The sequence below is a fragment of the Rhea pennata genome, chromosome 1 (genome assembly GCF_028389875.1).
Source record: "Rhea pennata isolate bPtePen1 chromosome 1, bPtePen1.pri, whole genome shotgun sequence".
Classification (NCBI taxonomy): domain Eukaryota; kingdom Metazoa; phylum Chordata; class Aves; order Rheiformes; family Rheidae; genus Rhea; species Rhea pennata.
The window spans coordinates 112,224,561-112,242,070 of NC_084663.1; the positions used below are offsets into that span (position 1 = coordinate 112,224,561).

The window sequence follows — 17,510 nt, forward strand, 5'->3', positions numbered from 1 at the left end:
AGATAAACTAAGAACAAGAAAGAGAAGTAACTGTAACAGTTATTTAATTTTAAGTCTCTTTGTGATTATTTTCATTTTATTTTTGGTCTTTTGACATCATTAACACTCATATCTGTGCTTTAATATGTAAGCCATTAATTATTGCAAAGGATATTTAGTATTGAATTGATAAATCTTTTCTTTTTGTGATCAAAACAAAAGTAGCATTGCAAATTTTATTTTTTTATAGAAGTACCTTCATTTACTTTAGTGATTATTATAAATAATTTAACTACTTTTTCATGGGTCCTGCTGACCATACTGCACAGACAGAACAGCTATTACATGCATGTTTTTTTGAGAGTGAGGAATTACCATTCAGAATACATATTTTTACAATATTTTTCTTTCATGTTTCCATTATAGCCCTTGTTACCTCTTATTGGAAATAGAAGATTGAACTAGCTGAAATATCTCTGATCTAATTCTGAAAATCATGGTAAAAGACCTTCAGTAAATGTGTTGTAACAGCTATAGATCATTACAATTTTGCAGAAGAACACTGTATTATGCAAGGAGAAAATCTTTTGTCACTATTTAAAAATCTAACCACAATTTAAAAAATAAATAAGAAATGTTTGGCTCCTCATATGTTCTAGAAATATTCTAGAAAGAAGTGTAAAGAGAGTATTTTTCTTAGAATACTTCTTGTCTACTGCTATTTACAGTAAATTTCTTCCATCGTTTTTCTTTATATTCAACTACCTTAGAGCCCTAGGATGTCAGCTGTTAATGATTCACTAACATAGTTTAGTACTGTATTGGTGACTCATAGTCACAGATTGTTTTAGCGTAAGATGTATCTTCTCACAATTTTAAATGTGACTTCTTGGGCAAATATATGTAGTCAAAGTAAAATGAGAAATAACATTCCTGAAAGATATGTACATGTTAATTAAGAATAATGCATATTTACCATATATTGCATATTTGATATTTTAAAAGAGAAGTGATTAACTGGTAGGTTAAATAATGGAATTATTAACTCTATCTTACAAAGTGTTTGTAAAACATAGATATAGTAGAGATTAGAAAAACATTTTATATTTTATTTTAAAGACATTACATTCAAGCTCCCAGAAAAACATGACTTTAATATTGTGGCTTTCTCACTAATAACTTCATAGCTTTTCTCTTTCTTTTTTAAAGGTATAATGAAAATAGAACTTTCAGCATTAGGAAGATAGGGATAACTAAGTGATCTTAATTAGTTTTTACTAAGCTGTAAGCTTTAAAATTTACTCCTGCATTAGGATTTAAGAATTGCAATTTATGTATATATACTGTGAGGCTTTCAGAGAAAAAAAAAATTCAGGGGCTTGGGTTCTGATGCAGGATCAAGGTACTTTCCTTTGCATAGAAATTTTGATACACAGAATGATTTATATCAGTGCTTTATATCAAATATTCTGAGATACTAATTGTGTGCATTTTCCTGGATTCAGTGAAGAAACAATGGTATAGAATTATAAGTCAATCATTTAAATATCAGCTACCATTTGGTCAGTATTTAATATAAAATATAAAATACAGTAAACTTGAGTGTATGTACTTGTAGGATTGGACATTAATTTTCAGATCTAAATTCAAAAAACTAGTTAATGTTTTAACTCCCCTTTCCACCTTCCTCAATATTAAGGTAGGTAAACATCAGTATTTTTTATCAGCTTTTTTTTTTTCACACACACACACACAAAAAGAAGTAATGAGAGTTTCCCAAAGCTACAAAGCAAGTCAAGTGCAGAGCCGGAATTAGAACTTACCTGTTTTCTCCCTCAGGTATGCAATTACATGGAAGTTAAAGTGTCAAGCAATGTGTTCAGTTTTCTTTTGTTTGTTTGTTTGTTTTAATTTTCCTTACTCTTCTATGCTCTTAGAAGTCAAATCATTTGGGGGCTGGAGGGAAACAATGTATTGAAAACATTTTTTATCAAATTGATAAACATACAATTGATTTTCTAGAAAAGCAGAAGACAACATTCAGTTTTCAGCCCTGCCTGTTTCTTTGGAATGACATATAAATGAAATCCAGCAATTCCAATTGCATTTCTAGACCTTGTTTTCAGGTGTGAGCTTTTCACAAGAGAATGTGAATAATGAAAATAAGAAATCTATGACTAGATTTGTGTTTTGACGATTGTTTTGAGCACTATTTTGATTTAGTTTCATAATTACATTTTTAAGGACAAGAGAGAGATTGGGTGCTAACAGTAATCTAAAATGTTATGACTTTATACATGCATTTTTATTAATGCCTGCATTTTAGCAAAATGAGTGCAATCATAAGCAGGCTTTCAGTATGTGGTTAACTATGCTAGTCTTAAATGGGTAAATTTTGTGGTTTACCTTGACAGTGTTCCTTTAAGCATGTACTTATTCTTTTGATTGTAGTGCCTAGAATTAGAATATCTGTTTTAATATACTTTTTAAAATTTAGTTGACAAATTTAGAAATTGCTTATCTGCCAGTAGTAACTACACCATATGTGAGGAGATGCTTTCAGTCATAATTATCTATGGTTTTTAAAATATAAAACATAATATAGATACATATATATATATATAAAACCTTTCTCTTTCCTGAATCAATGTAAACAGAGCCCAGATGGCCGTATAGAAGTCAAAGGGCAGCATGGAAAATCGTCACTGCATATTAAAGATGTGAAGTTGTCAGATTCAGGGAGATATGACTGTGAAGCTGCAAGTAGAATTGGTGGGCACCAAAAGAGCATGTACCTTGATATTGAATGTAAGTTCTAATATTTTGTTTTCTCTTTTAAATTTGTTTTAAAAGAAAAAAGTACATTCTTAATGGAAGGTTAGTTTTCCTGGTCATTCATGTTTAAACTTGCATAATTTGAGTGTCCTTCTATAGTTAGTGGTACTAAATGCTCTGGATGAATCCTGGGTTTACTGAAGTTGATGAGACACTTGTCAGGTGCTTAATCAGGACAGTACATCTGTGATGATATTCCAACTCACTTAAGGCTAAGCTTAATAACTTCTTCAAAAGCTTTGGACTAGTGGAGACTACTGCATGTGAAAAGTATTCAGTGGGGTAAGGTAAGGACTAACTTGAGCAACAGCTCAGTTTGAACTTCTAAGATTGAATCAAGTCATCAATTTTTTCTGGTTCTCTGAGTCACTGATCCCCAGCAACTCTATAGTCTTTGTTATAACTCCTTCTGGAGTTCAAATCTTTGTGGCATCTCTTTGGAACAGGCTGTTTTATTCAGAGCTTTTGGATTTTTTGCAGGAAAAATAGAGATTCTTTTTATTTAGAGAAGAGTCTGATGCTTTAGAAGTCAATCAGAGTACATAAATTTCAAACACAGAAAAATTTAGTGCAAAATTGTCTCTTCAGACAAACTGTTCTTCAAACTCTTGAAGCAAAGCTCTTCAGAAAATGAAACCCCCAAAATCCTCTTTTGTTTTTCATCAATTTTATCCTTTGATAGAGATTTTCTACATATTTTTGTTCTATATATTGTTGCAATATATTTTGAGTGAGCCTGATTGAAATTGAGACTCTGGAAGTAAGGAAATAATCTATGAGGTAAAAAGTTGGAGAAACAGAAGAGTTACATCAAAGGTATATGATTGAATGGTTAAATGAATGAAGGAGGATAAAACACAGAATAGAGAGTATCCAAAAGGCTTTCCAAAACTGAATAAAGAATCAGTCCCGTAAAATAACGTAATGAATTTTTCTTATATGCCATTGGTACTTACCAAAAAAAAAAAAAAAAAGTAGACTCCACTGAACTCAAGGAGTATCTTTGCACTGAAATCTTAATAGATGTTGGATGAGACCTGTAGTACAGGGAGATGAGGGATACGTAATACATGATGGTTGCAGACCACCAGCTGACAGCACGTTTTGACTTAGGAAATAGATCTGAAAGGAAAATGAGAAATGTTCAGAGTTGTAAATGGATATTAAGGATGGAGAGATTCTCCAGTCCCAAAGAACTAAGAAATAAACACAGTATTTATTAATAGCTTTAACATAGCTATTCTTGAATAAATGTACTTGTGAAGGACTTTGAAACTTTGCAAAATATTATTATTCTTCTGGGAGCATATTCATTTAAAAGATTCATTCCTTTAATGAGTCTTGGCTTCCTACTGCGCTGGTAATTAGTTATTTTATATGGTTATAAAGGAAAAAAATGATTATACTAGACAAAAATGCAAGTTCAATTAAGTTACTTTAAAATTCCTGTAAAATTCTAAATCCTGTCCTGCATAGAATGACATGAAATATATTGTTTTGTTAAGGTTATGTAGCCATTGTGCTTTAAAATTCAATATTATTACCTTTTGTATTCAGAAGGGAGATATAGGATGCGTCACATTGTATGAAACATGGGGAACAGAAACTTAAGAATGCATTCGCTGCGCAGAATTCATACTAGAGGGTATAACAAAATCTCTGGATTGATACAGTACATTAATATAGTCTAAAATATCTTCCAGGGTAGAAGTTTTGGAGAAATCCTATGAATTTAAAAGTAACATATTCTCATTATTGACTTAGTGAGAAGAGTATGGCAGATTTAATTTTGAATATATATTGGAAGAATCAAATGTTGTGTATGTGAAAATGCATTAGGTTATTGGTTTAAATCTAGTTTTATGCTTAGGTATCCATATTTTTTTGATGCAACAAACTTTTCTTTACAGTTCAGAAATCTTCCAAAAAAGCATAATTTTTAAAAGAATATATAAACATTGTGGTATCATCAGAGATATCATCATATGTTGTGATAATGATTTTTAATGTGTAACACAAGACTTTTCTTTGATCTAGAATAAAATTATGATATTTATCAAACAGAAATTATCAACTTTGAAAACTGTATCTGAGAATATCTTATCAACTGCAACTGAGAATTAAGCCAAATTCATTTTTCTAGAACAAGAATTACATAACACAATTACAATTTTCTCCATATCCTTTATGTGTGTGGCATTTTCATAATGCAAGGGGAACATTTTTGTGATGCAATGTAGACCTGTCTCTATTTGTGTTTTGATTAACCAGTCAGAACAGTTTTTTTGTTGGAAATATCGTTGCACTGGTATATGAGCAGCAAATACAGTACATTTGTCTTGCTATGACAAGAAAACATTTGTCAGATGGTGAAAGCGTCTTCTGTCCTTTGAAGTAGCATCCTCAGAGGGAAGTGTCTTCATTCCAGTCTCATTCTCCCATTAGTCTAGTTTCAGTCATAAACTCCTGTAATGAAACAGTCTTCAAAGAATCTTCTTACCACTGTTTATATACAATGGTGTGTTATTGTAAGTGCTAAAAGAAATTTTATCAACTGCAGTTACCTTTCTTTCTGTAACAGATGTCATAGTTTTCCTTTATTCCAGTTGTTTCACTTTGCAATTTTCACGATACAGGCTTTCAGCAAAAAATACAGGTTCAATACAAGTTTTCTCATAGAGAAATGGGAAAATGTGGGGAATTTTAATGAAATTCTATGAAGTCTGTATTGAATAAATAATTTGACTCTTCTCATGTTATTTTCCATAGGATATTTCTTCCACATATTAATTATAATTAAAAATGTTATCCTCAATACTTTTTATATTTTTTTCCAAATGTTCACTTACTAAATTGCATAAAACTCTTCAAAGCATTATAATTGCCATTTCAATTATTATTGTTTTGTTCTTTTCAAAACTAGTTTTGAGAATAATTTTTTCAGGTGTGGCTGACTCTTTACATAATCACCAATGAGCCATGTTAGCAGAGTTTTTATTTTTAATTGTATTCAGGCATACGCTGCAGTAACAAATTTAAATTTAAAAATAAATAAATAATGGATAATTGTTTATATTGTTCCATATCTTCTAGTTAAAACTAATCACTGCACCTAATGCCATTCCATAAGTTAATAACTGTAGCCTTTTTCTTTATGTATTTTCAGTGTGCTTGGTTGGTTGTGTAGTCAGGAACACATTCCTGTTACATTCTTAAATGGCAGGACACTTAAATAGCCCTGTTGGAGGTACAGAAGTCTCTGGTGTCACTGTCTCATCCTTTTAGTTACTTATCCCTAGCCAGGACTTAAACTGACAGTATGATTGCACGGAATTTCTGTATTTTATCAGTGTTGGGGTTGCTTTTACTGATAAGAGCAGTTCCCCAGGACAGGAAAAGATTATCAGGTTTGATTCTAGTCTGGCACAGTTAACCCTGCTTTTGCCATTTATCTGAATTAAATACTAGATAGACATATACTCTAGGGAAGGCAAACACATTTTAAAGTATTTCTTCCTGCAAAGTCACTTTGTGTTTAGTTACATTTAGTTTTCCTTGCATTTAGTGTGGAAAAGTCAAAAGGACATAGAGGGCAGATATCATTATTAATATTATTTGTTAATAGATTTCATTATCTGTACAGTCTGATTACAGATATGAAGTCTATTATGTGTTGTTATTATTATTAATAATAATAATTGAGTCGATTGAAAAGTTTGGCAATATGATGGCATAAATTATATTAGGTGTTAGGTATTAAGATGTGTCTATAGTGATTACCTGTATGTTTCTGCTAGATAGATGAAGAGTTATTTTTTAATTTTAAAAAATGATAAGAATGAATTAAAAAAATAGCTGAAGCAGGAGATACAGTAAGAGGAGGCCTTCAGAAAGGCCTGAGGGAGTCAAATGTACAAATTCCAGTGAATTAGAAAGGGATTTTTGCATACTGTCAGGTGCCTTTCAAAGTCACAGTTTTACTATGCAGATAGGTATTTACATTTGTATGTGGTATTTCCGTGGGTTTTTTTATCTGAGACATTTTTGCTGAAAATACATCCTGGAGATATAAAGGAAACGCAGTACAGACCTGAGTAAAAGTAGAAAAAATTCTGATGAGGGAACACATTTATTTCTTGGCTGTACTTCCACAAATTTTTGCTGCAGTTATTAGCATTAGGAAGTGAGATAACATAATTTTGATGTGTTAGATATAGTGGATCATCTTTCCTCATATTATTATTCTCAGTAGGGCTGCAGGGATAGTATTATGAAGTTGGAATGGATGTAAGCAAGCTGGTAGAGATCAACCAACAGTCTACGACCCTTAAAAGTGAACCTCTCCTCTCCCGTAAGGTTTTCTTGTTAATGTGTTCAAAAGGTCATTTTCACAATCAGGAGGTATTCACAGTATTAACGGTGTGCAGACGTTTGCACCCTACGGTGAGGTGCTGCTCTCGCTGAAGGATCGCTATTACCAACGGAAAGTGCAGGTTCCTTCAAAGAGTAATCCTGTTATCAGCAAGAAAGCTGCTTCTTTGGAGGAGTCTCTCTTTCTCTGTATACTACCCAGGAAGCTTACGTTCTTTCGTAGCTGCAATAACAAGTTTTCACATCACTCAATTTCAGTTAAAATTCCCCACTTTCCGTACTGATAGGGCAGCTATTTGGCACCGTGAATGGTCCAAAAAAGCCTATGTTAGTCATTCTCCAAAAAGACTAGTATTTAGGGGTTTTAATAGACAAATATATTACAATCAGTAATATGGTGCATTTTTCAGTGCGAAATCAAGCACATGAGTTCCAAGTAAATGTGATTTCTTAGGAAAGTGTTACTTTCTAGAAAAACAATTAAATAATTCAAAACTTCTTCCAAAAATTAGATGCTTTTTCTACTACTGGAGTTTTCCTCTGAAAGTGAATTTTGTAACGGTGTTCCTTACCAGACAAATACCAATTATTTCAGTGTTACTAAGAAAAAAAGTTTTATAAAGTGTAGCATCTGCAAAATCGTGTTTGTTTATAAGGAAAAATTTATCACATTTACTATGCTACTGTCTTTATTGCTTGTCAGAAACATTTTTTTCCTATTTCTTTTCCTACTGCAATTTGAAATCAACCTCATTCATGTAACAGCATTAAACGTAGTTTCCTGAGTAGACTGGTCTTTTAGACTTTCTCATTTTGTTTTATATTAGTGAGGTATTTTCCACTGCGGTTAATGCAGATGCTTCGTATTCGTGCTAGTTCATTTCATACCTTTGCAAAGACACAGAATTACTTAAAGCAGGTTGAACTGAGCCACAAATTAGGTCTGCTTTGATAAGCACACTTTGAATCAGTGAAAATACTGCCAGTATGTGCAAGATGTCACAAAATATTGTAGCCTATTTGATGCCAAATAGTGTTCTCGCTACTCCGTGCTGTCATAAAATGTAAGAAACGTAGAGAGTTCATACTAGAGATTCAGTTTCTTTGAAAAGAATTCAGAGAAGGAACATTTCATCACTCCTCAATTACCACACCTAAGTTATGGTGTTATCAGAGCCAGAAAACAACACAGATAAACTCTATCATATGGCCTAAAAAAAAAAATAAATAAAATGACATCAAAAGCAAGCAAGCAAAATGCTGAAATATAGGAGGTACTGCATCTTTTCTAGTAAAATCCTATTGGTTTTAGTTACATTTTTACCCATGAAATTGTTATAGGTGAAAATAAGAAAACAAAGACAGAAAAGGTAAATCTTTAGCAACACGACTTTTTTAATATGACTTTGAAGCTCAGGAATTGCAACTACTAGGACTTACAGTTTTCCTTCTTTGACTACTTGGTGCACTATAGAAGCAAATTTGGTATACTAACCCACTGACTTTAAAAGGATAAGAATGTTGAATTTTGAGCAAAATATGAAGATCATTACATAAAGTCACTATGCAAAAAACATTTCACCAAGACTCACTGTACTGAAAAAGAAAGGAAGACAGCTTTGTTTTCTATTTCTGATTCTTCCACAAAAAATTTTGCAAAGTGGCTAAAATTATCACTTCTTCATCTGTATGGTAAATCTACCTAGCACAAAATGGTGTTAAGATACTTTGGGACAGAAATTCCACAATAGAACTTTTGTCCTATAGATGTCAATGATGTGTTAGAATGCTATATTTATATTAGAAATCTGTCTAAATTTTTACTTTAGACAGTAGACTAATAGATGTCTATATTACATATTTTTGTTGAACTTAAAATGAGCTTGATATCAATTCCAGTAGATACTTAACATGTTAGCTATTTTTCTTGTAAAAAGAGAATATAATTTTCAGAAATGAATAAAATAGTTTTTTAATTCTGTTTCTCTTCAGATAATTTAGTGATTTTGTCAATAGATATTTTTGCCTCACTATTTTGGTTTACTGGCTTAATTTTTCACTTGCACTATTCTCTAAGTAATTTTAAAAAATCAAGACAGAATTTTCTCATATTTTATTGAAGATGGTTGTACTTATAATCTGAAATTGACCTTTGATGAGGTTCTCTATATGCCTGCATTGATGTTTCAAGTGTAAATTTTAAACTATGATTTTCATACTTCTAAAATCCAACAGAATTTTGCAAGTCATTTTGTAATATTTAAAGTATAATTTATATTATGCAAAGATGACCTATGATTAAAAGAAAAAATAAACAATACAATCTTTGTCACTCTCCATACCTCTAAGCTAGATCAGCAATGCAGAAGCAACTAAGTATATTAGCATCTTAGAAGCATCTGAAAATTGTAAAGAAGATAATTTGGTGCTATGATAGGAAGTGTGATCTTGAATCTTGCACAGATCAAAATATCTTCAGTTGAGATTTGTAGCCTGAATATTTTTTTCATTAACTTTCTTTAACTGCAGGATATTCTGCATTACTTGAAGTTGGTATTTTTAAATAGTCCCTCTCCAGTTATTCTCAGAGAATCCTAAAGTCTTTAGGTTGGCACATACTTGGAGGAGAGAGCTCCAGTATTAATTTTAGCAGGCCAGAGAAAGGCAGCTTTGGTTGCAGGCCAAAAGATATGTGAGGCCAGGTGCCTCTGAGCTGGTGTTGAGCCTCAGCAGCACAGGACAGAAGTAAGGAGGGAAATAAAGGGTGAGTTTTTGCAGACTGTCTGAGGGACAAGAGGTATAGATTTAGCAGAATCAACATATTGGACATGGAGTTCAATACAGAGGGTAATATTTTAGGGATGGTGTTTGGCTTTTTAGTCTCTAAGTTTTTTGTTTGTTTTCTGGACTGCACTGTATGTAAAAATGAAGTGAACAGATACTGAGATGGAGACTCCCTGCTCAGGGGAGATGTACAATACAGAATCAACAATTAGGATTTGGGAATATGGAAGGCAGATAACAGAAGGGAGAGAGTGATAGGAGACGTGGTGGAGATAAGGAGGTCTGGTAAGAAAATAGGAAGGTAAAGATATAGAGCCGGATTTTGTTCTGAAAGTGTGAAATGTATTATAGGAGGAGAAGGTTGAGAATATGAGACAGGGGGTTAGGGTCCTGGTTTGGGAAAGGTGTTGCTGTGCTTGACTTTTATATGGGAATTATATAATCTAATCTATGATATTAGGAGTCTGATCATCCTAGATTATTACGGAATACATATAACAATTGAAATTTTGATGCAAACTGCAAGCATCCAAAAATGGTCTGTTTCAGTAATTGGAAATACCCAATCATTTTATTACAAAGATAAAAATTGCTACTAAAATTGCTACAAAAGCTGGCAGAATTCTTGTATCCTGTATGTGACAAATTTACAGTGGGATTCCACCTGTGCTACTTCACATGGCCAGTTTTTCTGGTGATTTACTGACAGAAAATGACCCTTAGAGATCCGCAGATTGTTTCATTTAAGTAACAGCATTGACATACTTAGCTTTTTGTACCTATCTGTGATTTCATTAGTGTTTCTTCTCCATCTTGCAGACACTTCCTGCACTTCTCACTCCAAGTTCTTGAACAGTCAGACTCATGTACTGACATAAACTCAAGAGTGTACTTACTGAAAACATTGACCAGAATTCCCAGGCACTTGCAGGCAATGCCATGACTTAGTTGCTAAGTTAAGAAGTATTTAATCTACTTGTTAGAGACTAACGCAGCTCACAAGATCACAGATTTTCAGAAATCATGCACTAGTAAACCAGGAAACTAATGAATTCAAGTTAAACTTAGATGAAGCCAAAATAGCTGAAGAAATTACAATACCACTCTTAAAACACAGCAGCAACATAAAGTGTAAGAGCAGTATCTCAGTAATAACATACATTCTTTTTTACAGGTTTCTCCATCCATAACAGATATTACTACAAAACTAAAATTTCTAGGTTTTAATTGTGGTCAAGCCAACTGCATTATTCCCTAATGCCATGTGGAATTCAAAGAAAAATGCAAACTTTCAATTCCTATGAGACTGACAGCACCAAACACCAGAACAATGTACTTCTTCATTGCTCGCTGTTTGTAAAAGTTAAAGATCATCAACAACATACATTGTGACTGGTGGAAAATTGCTTTATCTCCTTCATATATAATTTTTATGTGTTTATGATATTACAACATCTCCATCTTTTAAAGATAAACGATGGAGAAATTAATGTGATGATTAAGTGTCACAAGTAATATCACAGTCAAGGGTATTTGGGACCAGTACTGTTTGTCAATAAGAGGGGGACTCCTACTCCTATTGCATAAACTGTATTATCAGTAGCTAGCCCATTACGCTGTTGAAGAATATCATGTGTTTGATTGTAACTCATTTTGATAAGAAACAAGAGAACTGAAAGCAAAAAGGAAATGTTCCTGTGGGTGTTGCCCACTGTGAAGGAAACGTACACCTTTGCAAAATTGCTAATCTCAGACTTCCAAAATTGAGAGTCAAAGTCTAAAAAAAAACCAGCCCCTGGTTTTAGCTAATAATTTTGGAAACTTAAAACCTACTATAGGATAAGTTTCATTTGCTTTTCTGTTTGGAAACTTAAGATTCAGATTTACAAGTTTTTCCTTGCAGGCATGTGATCATGATATTGGAGGTAAAATAATAAAAATTAGCAGCCCTGAAGCGCCGTAGTTTCTGTCTTGCATAAGGATGATTTTATATTAAAATCTAATCACCTTGCCTCATTTGTTAAGATCTTTCTAATACATTTCTTGTTACAAGGAATATTTGACAGTTACTGTACCAGTCTGGGGACATTCTTGTACTTTAGCTCCAGGGAAAAGCTATTCATTCCAAAATATTAACTATTGCCAAACATGTATGAGGAAGAAAATACAAGTGAAAAATAGAAGGCTGTTAACTAGGTGGAATAAAGTTATAAAAATGTATGGTCCTTTTACATGAGGGAAAGTAAGGAAAGTACTAAATTTGTTAGAGGGTGCATTTTATTTAAGTCCTTAATGATTGGGACCTTTTGTGAATAGTAAGTCTCAAAGAGAGAGGCTTCCAATGATATGGTACAGGAGATGTCCTTGGCATCTCAGACCTGACAATCTGACATACACTTTCACTGTGTGATCCAGAAAAAATAATTATGTGATGACTAAATAGCCAACAGTTTGAAAACCTCTGATCTTAGGGTAAGAAGTGAAAATCTGATTCTGTACATCAGGTTGCTATTATAGGTGGCTGGACACACGTGCTGAATTAAGTGATTTGCTATATCCAATTTTGTGTATAACTGAAGACACACCAGAGCTGGATCTTTGTAATCCTTAATTGAATTACCCTCTGGATGAGACAGGTGATGTATTAGTCTGTGCTTCCATCAGTGCTCTCAGGCATTATATCTAATAGGGATGTTCAAATCAGTTTTCAGGTCAGAGTTTGCTTTTTCTCCCCAGTCTCCCTATGCAATTTATTCAGAACCACTTCTCCCAATTGTATGCCATATTCTGACTTGTCCATTTCTTTCCTGCTTGGGAATATGCTTGTGTTTAGCTGGTGCCATAATATTAACTGTTCTAAAAAGCTATTCGAAAGCAGTAGTTGCTTATAGAATCCTCCTATAACAGAATCCTTTTGATTAATTTTGTACCTCCGTGATTTATTTTTTGTTCATTCTAGGTGTCTTTTCCATCTGAATTGCCTTATCTTCCCAAAATACCACTCCATCTTTCACTATTCGAGCTTCTAATAGTGCTTACGAACTTTCTTGTTACCTGTAGTAATTAATATGAACAATTACTTTTTTGCTTTTCTGTAGCTTTATTTGTAGTAAGCCATAAGGTTCAGCTGTAATAAATACCATTCAGGTTCATGGTGTAGTTTTTGTTAAATTTGTAAACAAAATTCCATTTATTGAAAATGGAGTATATTCCAGCAGCTACTTTTGTATTTATCTACTTTAAATTCCAGTATATTGTTTTATTTGGTAGTAGTTGATGTACAAAAGTTTAAGAAGTACAGTTAATCTATGAATAGCCCTGAATTATTTTACATTAGACATGAATTAGTCCTGACCTGCATGGGAGCAAATCCAATTATAAGATATTCAAGCTAAGCAGAAAATAAGTTTTTTTATTTTTATTATTTATTGTTTAAACTTTCTCATTTATCTGCCTAGAAACTTTTTTTCTTATTATGCAATACATGTGTTGTATTTAAGTATCCATAACATACATTAACGTAACATATATATAATAAGGCTCAGTTTCCCATTTCTGCTAGACTTCATTTTCAGTTGTGATTCAGTTGTGTGATAAAAATTTGTGATAAGCATTCTGTGGCAATTAATCTTTTTCTCAGGCTTTTTAGAACTCTGGAGGAGTCATAATTTGTAGACATATAAAATCAACCTTATGTTTTCAAAACTTTGCTTTTAAGTGTTGCTATTTTTAAGTAGTGTTATGCACACATACCACCATTTCTGTTTGGTAAGTGTGATTTCTGTAACCATCAAAGCCTAATATACTACAGTTGCAGATGAAAGTTTGCAAGGAAACAAAACTTCTGATAAATCTTTTTTTCTTTTGACTGAATTTTAATTTTATAAGAAATATAAAAATAGCTCTGGAAATGATTTTTTACAGTAAAAATAAAGACATTTTCTCCATGTTACCTGCATGACTTCTTTTGTCTGTGTCTGAGCATCAGTGGGAGCTTTAGAATGCTGGAGTAACTGCTGCAAAGCCTTTTTTTCCCCCAGGCTTTTGGAAAGGGAAAAAGTAAAGCTTTTTTCTTTTTCTTTCCTTCTTTTTTTTTAAGGAATGCTTTTTGTTTGCGAAATGTTGTTGTAGGGGTATGTTCTTTTTTAATGAACTTTTAGAGCTAATTGTGATTTGTGACATTAGAACTGCTTATCTGTTAATATCTGTAAGCATGTATAAATGGCAATCCATGACTCAGTGACTCTTTTAAAGTATAAACAAATAATATAGCTATCCAGAGTCTGCAGTTAAGAAGAGATAGTTGTCTAATCTGAAAGTTCTTATTCTACTGAATGCTTGTACCAACAGTATAAGAGTTTACACTCCTTCTTTTTTTGTCACTTTTAAGACTTTTAAATAGGATAGGAATTGCCCAAGTGTGTATTTATTTCAACAGAAAGCATCAAACCACATGATGTTACCTAGGGAGGAAAGTTACTTGGATTCAAACAAACAGTTCAGGTTTGTGTCTTCCACATTCATGGTACTGTGCACTTATGGAGTGAACTCATTTTGAGACATTGTGCATTATGAAAGAGAAAACGTTTGTCTAAAATCTGTTGCGAAAGAACCCATTTTTTTTTCTCATGCACACTGTGATGAAATTTCTGATCCATATGTTGCACATATGTTCAGTGCAAAAAACCACCTGCCAGGCAGAAGTCAATTCCTGCAGTTGTATCTCAAGTGGCTCCCACTGCTAACTTCATTTCCATAGGAAAAGCCATGGCTCTGACTCTCAGTATTTTAAGTTGAAAATTCATCTTCATCATAAAAGGTAGATGCAAAGTTTGTTATCTTCTCTGTAGAGCTTCACTAATGTGATGTGTCGTATCCTGAAGACTATCCAGTAGTCCATCCTTTACATAAACATATTTAATGAGAAAATATGTTTTTTTAAAATGTATATAGGAATTAAAGAGCAGTAGGGTTACTGATTGTTAAGATTTTGAAAAGGAAGATGAGCACCTATATATGCTAAATATGATCATAGGAAGACATATTTCACTTAGGTGGATGAAATCAGCTGCTTCCTTACAAAAATAAAAGCTGAAAATTTCTAAAAAAATGCTGATGAGCAATGTACCACCCTTGATCTGTGCTTTAAACGCCTACTAATGACAGTCCTTTATAGTTAAAGCAGCAGCAGCAGCATAATTCCAAAAAAGGATTATGGTTTTTCACAATGGGAAACACAGAAAGGTTGCAAACATGCACTTAAAAAACAAGAAGTCGATTTTAAACATCTCCTAAAGCTAAATTTTAGTATTCAGTTACATGTGCTCTGTTCTTTTCTCTGATAGACCTACAACTAATTTTCTTACCTAAAGTTAAACTAATTGTGAGAAGATTAAAATAAAATATTAAGGCACACATCCAGAAGCATTTTGGAGCTGTTTATCAAAGTACAACTATATAAATGTATATTTTAAATATTAAAAAGAGATAACCATGGTATCAGCTATCTTTGATCATTCTCTTTCTCTCAGAATTAAATTGCTGGAGCGTTTACTTGACTTTCAGTAATGGCAAAAAATATTTTCTTAATGCTCTTAAAATATAAGAAGAGTAGGATTAAAATTTGAAATTGATTCCAAGTAGATCTTAGATACGCAAAAGAAATTTGCCCAAGACAGAAGTGCAGGGAAAGAGGAGCTCCCTCTGATTTTCTGAATCACATGAAACTGTTTCTGCTATCCATGGAAACTATAAATAGAAGAAAAAGGTCTTGTGATCTGAAGCTCATAATTACATTGCAACTCAGCAATTTTCTTTGTGTATAGGATAAATGTTTAACTTAGCCATTTAAAGGCAGATTTGGAAGGAAGGTACAGTATCTTTTTGCTTGTCTGTAGCTCGATGATTCCATAAGGTACTGCCATGATTATCCTAAATACTAAGTATGCTAATATTCACAATATTTTATCTCAAGTAGGCAGAATACATTGCAATATTTTTAGACATTTTTTTACTTTTCCTTTAAAAATTTTGTTCTATGTTTATTGACTCAGCTGAACATCTCTCTTCAGAAAGATTTCATGAAGTATTAGATAGTTCACAGAGGAGGTGGGTGAAGCTCTTAGATGTCTACAAACATTCAGGGAACAACAGTAATTTCTCCATGGCAAAGGAAGATACTGTTAGATCAGTAATTGGGTGGTAATTGGATCAGTAATTGGAGGTGCATTGTAGTGTAGTAGTATAATGTTAGCAGTACATGTATTCTTTTCCTGAGAACTTCAGCTGAAACAACATTAGCAGAGAAGAAAGCTACCAAAATAAAGGCTCAAAAAACTCAGGGTTGAGTAGTGATGTTGTCATAGTCCCTAGTAAATAGATGCAACAGTCAATTCAGATTTCTCTGAGAACAGTGATATCTGAATAGAGGTTTGTAGCCTGTTTCACTAAAACAGTTAGCATATTATGTGTATTACTTTCTTTTTCCAGATGCTCCAACATTTGTGTCAAATCAAACCATGTATTATTCTTGGGAAGGTAATCCCATCAATATAAGCTGTGAAGTGCTAGCTAATCCATCTGCCTCAATTCAATGGAGAAGAGGAAAATTAGTTTTACCTGCAAAAAATACAACACATCTGAAGACTTATAGTGCAGGAAGAAAGCTGATTTTAGAGGTAAGGCTTAAAATGGAAATCAACATGGTGACATTAATAAATTTCTTTCTCAGTTTGTTGCTATTGCACATAATACATAGTCCATTGAAAGATAAGATGTACAAGTTAATAAGTAAAGCTCTTTAAAAAATATATGAACTGATTCACCTCCACATTTCCTGTGGTCATTTAGAAAATAAACCTTATTTACATGTCTTGCCTTCTGTTTTCCATCTGCAGTGAACACTAATGTAACTCATGTTGCTTACAAATAAATAAGTATACAAATAAATGTAAAAATAATCCATCAAGTTGATACTAAAAAATAAAGTGAATGTCTAGTAGGTGCTTGGTCTGTACCAAAAGACTTCTCTGTCTTCAATCAAGGTCAAGACAGAATAATAAAGCAATAGCAAACTGCATTTAGGTTTGATTGTGAAACGTTTCTTACAGAGGCACTGGAAAAACTAGAATTAAATTTCCCTCTCTCATCTAAAAGCTATGCTTGAGAACAAAACCTGAGAAAGAGAGAAAACAAAGAAATTAATTATCCAGCCAGTTTATTAACTTGACTAAGCAGTAAACTACTCAGAAATAATGTACAACAAATCATAGTCCTTAATCAAGCATTTTATTATACAGAGTTTGAAACCACTATCTCCATACCTGGTCTTACCTATTACTGGGACTACATACGCTCTACTGCAGTAGAGAGCTTTGGAGAAAGTTAATTTTATTCTTTTGTATTTCATATTAGGAGCTTGAGCATAATCTTCTCAGTTGCCATAAGAAAAGAGGTTAAGAAACTAAACAGAATGAGTGGCTTACTTGTCTTTTGCCTAAAATCCAAACAATTGATTTCATTTTTTGACATTTACTGTGAGC

At 32.7% G+C, this 17,510-nt stretch overlaps 1 protein-coding gene across 1 annotated transcript in view; it reads left to right on the forward strand.

Annotated features, from left to right (window-relative positions):
- NCAM2 (neural cell adhesion molecule 2) overlaps positions 1-17,510 on the forward strand; it is a 256,638-nt gene that overhangs the window by 165,289 nt on the left and 73,839 nt on the right. Inside the window, exons 10-11 of the mRNA XM_062575312.1 lie at positions 2,637-2,787; positions 16,459-16,646. Coding sequence (XP_062431296.1) covers positions 2,637-2,787; positions 16,459-16,646 — 339 coding nt within the window. The remainder of the gene's footprint in view (positions 1-2,636; positions 2,788-16,458; positions 16,647-17,510) is intronic.